Below are 3,244 nucleotides of genomic sequence, written 5' to 3' on the forward strand. Positions count from 1 at the left end.
ACCAAAGATCTAGTTGTAACACCAGCTAAGCTAAAAATCCTTGATAAACTCACTAACAAACCAAATCCACCAACTCAAAATGTTATGGCAAAACGGCTGAAGACCAGTCAAAAGAAAGTCAGTTATACCATCAATAAATAATACACTGAAGGCGAAGGTCAAGACGTAAAAGTTTATCGATTAAGTGGAAGGAATATTGAAATATCAAAAGTAGGAGCAATTCATCACTATAAATAAAGCTTCGTTTTATACACGGTTTTCGACTCATTCGCAGAGGCCAAAAGAAGCCTTTTGGAAAGAAGTAAAACCGCTCCAAAGGATTTACGGTATTACCGGGTGTCTTTTATAATATTAAAACTCGTCTTCATTTTGAGAAAATATTTTGCCCGCCGTCTGTACCCAAATTCTAAGTTTGTTGTTGTTCCATTAACTCACTTCTGTCCATGATATGATTCTGAGAAATCCAATGGAGATAAAATTCAAATATGTGTATTCCTAATAAAAATTGGATACCGATGCTGTAGAATTGTGAACTGGCACCGAGGAACATTGCTGTTTAAGGATTGATCAAAAGGAAACTCTATATGTGTAGAATTAAAAATACGACAGGATTGAGAAGATCTATAGAAATTGTATGAAGAAATACTTCGATACCTAAGCGCGTATTATAATGCCTATAAGTATAAATGAAGATGTATTTTTGTAAATTTTTATATCTATTAATAAAGTTATATTTATTTAAAAACACCCCATCATTGGTTTACTTACTAAACCTGTGTGAGTAGTTATGATAGATAATTCCCTAATAATTTAGGGAATGGTTTCTGTAGAAATGACTTCCTAGTAAAGCGGTGATTTCCACAAGTAGGTCGAGGTGAAAAATATTTAGAAGGTCGCAGAAAAATTAATTACAGTTGACAATTCTATTAATAAAATGGTTCATATTAACATTTCAATCAAAAGGTCATTAAAATGCTCTGTAATTTCATGCAGTATGTTCGTAAAGTCGCTTTATAAAATGGATTATTGTGCAAAATGATGGATTATCGCTAAATGCCTTTTTGTTTATTGATTTTTTCTCTCTCTGTTACAGGACCGTTTCGGCAGTTATAAGCACCGAAAGTGACAACTGTCGATCAACAGGATCAAAGAAGGAGAAGAAAGCATTAGCCGCGTCGAGGTTTACGATCTATAAAGTCAACAAGGCAAGCCGTAAAAAACGGGAAAAGTCGACGGCGAAAAAAGAAAGAAAAGCCACCAAAACATTAGCGATAGTATTAGGTAAGCGAAACTTGCACACACATATGCTTACTTATACGAGGTCTATTCAAAAAGCATCGCGAATTTTCAATTTCCGCGGGTCAGGTATATTCGATTTTCGTTTTTTTTGTAGCATTATGTCGCTACTTATGCCTCTCACTTATACCTACAAATTCGGCTATGTTGAATGCTCAATTAATTTTTGACAGCTGCTGCTTTGCTTGCACGTGTTTTGTTCGTCTTCAATTTTAGCTTATTCCAAAAAATGGATCAAAGAATCTGTATCAAATTTTGTATGAAAAACAAAATTAAGGACGCGGACGCATTCCGACTGTTAACTGTGGCATATGGTGAAGCTACCTTGGACCGAAGTAACGTTTATCGGTGATACAAAATGTTCTCAGAGGGCCGAGAAGATGTTAACGACGAAGAGCGTGTCGGACGCCCGAGCACGTCAACAACAGACGAAAACATTGATGAAATGAAGAAAATAGTATTGGCCAATCGTCGAATNCTTCATTTCTAACCTTCTCTATCCACGGTATCCTCATCATGCGCCTATAACACCACATTTCGAACGCTTCTAACCTTTTCTTTTCCGCCGCACCCACCGTCTATGTTTCGCACCCGTACAGCGCCGCGCTCCAAACATACAGCTTTAACAACCTTATTCGAATTTCTAAATTAAATGATAATGATGACTATAATAATTTACCAGAAGCTCAGAATTATCCTTTACAGCTCCCCTTTGTTTCTTTCCAGGAGTATTTCTGTTCTGCTGGGTACCATTCTTCACATGCAACATAATGGACGCAATGTGCAGCAAACTACAACTGACATGTCAGCCAGGGGTAGCGGCATTCCTGCTAACGACATGGTTAGGTTACATTAATAGTTTTGTTAATCCTGTTATTTATACTATTTTTAATCCGGAATTTAGGAAAGCGTTCAAAAAAATCATGCAGATGAGTCCCTGAGAATAGGCCAAAAGATTTGTTGTAAATGTCTTTATTTTTGGGAAACCATTTCAATCGAACAGTAAAGAGCATCATAAAACAAAAGTAAAAGGTTGCACTAGGTATATGTGATGATAAGAAAACTTTTTCTTTTCGGAAATATTCAGTCACAAAAAGTTTTTATTTTCCTTAAGAAAATGTTTTCTTCGTACTTCTTTTAATCCAATAATAATACTTATCATCGTATAAATACATACTTAATTTTTTTTTTGGGAATAGTTTTAATTCTAATTTAATTGTCAAAATTTTCAATTTTTAGCCTATTCTGTAATCGATATAAAAAGTGCAATTTGTTTTGTTGAAGTGTATATTCAACATCAATTAGTATTTTAGCTCAGTAATTATCTGTATTTCAAGTAAGTTTTGAAGTTTCTTTTTTAATTTTTAGGAATAAATAACGGAAAAAATTATTTGAAAACTTTTTTTAACTATGTATTATACATATATTTAATACTTTTTTATATGCATACTGAGTATCTAAAATTTGCTGATTTTGTCTGTTGTAACTGGTCAATAAAATACAGTTTTTATCGTTATCGTTTATAACTCGAACATTTTGTCAGTTCAGCTGTATATTAATTTTAAAAATTTTTGATTTTCAAAGAAAAGGTTTTATCAACAGAAGTTTCTACAATATTTTAAATTTAACTTAACGTTATTCTTGAACCTAAATAACGAAACCTATTTACTTTCGCTGCCATTCAAATCCGTATCTGTATAGCAAGAGTATTAGATTGCACGCTCTGATATCCAACTTTTCCACACCATTACCCCCCAAGTTCATGAAAACAATGACATTGCCACCCGTACGCTATTGCCCTTGAAAGTTCTTCATATATTTGATGTAGAGAAGAAAAAAGAGGCGCCGATAACAATGAATTTAACTTGGATCAGAAACATTCACAAATCACTTTACAACCGCATTGCAGGTAAACAAATAAATCGGTACATATAATTATATTGTCGTG

The 3,244-nt window shown here is 33.7% G+C and overlaps 1 protein-coding gene across 1 annotated transcript; it reads left to right on the forward strand.

Annotated features, from left to right (window-relative positions):
- Window positions 1–1,093: 1,093 nt before the first annotated feature.
- Window positions 1,094–2,646, forward strand: LOC112906225 (dopamine D2-like receptor; the record flags this gene model as incomplete). The annotated part of the gene is made up of 2 exons (XM_025980031.1): window positions 1,094–1,281; window positions 2,023–2,646. Coding segments are annotated over 2 exons (403 nt in total), but the record flags the coding sequence as incomplete, so codon positions are not given.
- Window positions 2,647–3,244: the final 598 nt, after the last annotated feature.

Source organism: Agrilus planipennis, unplaced genomic scaffold (assembly GCF_000699045.2).
Source record: "Agrilus planipennis isolate EAB-ADULT unplaced genomic scaffold, Apla_2.0 scaffold2242, whole genome shotgun sequence".
Classification (NCBI taxonomy): Eukaryota; Metazoa; Arthropoda; class Insecta; order Coleoptera; family Buprestidae; genus Agrilus; species Agrilus planipennis.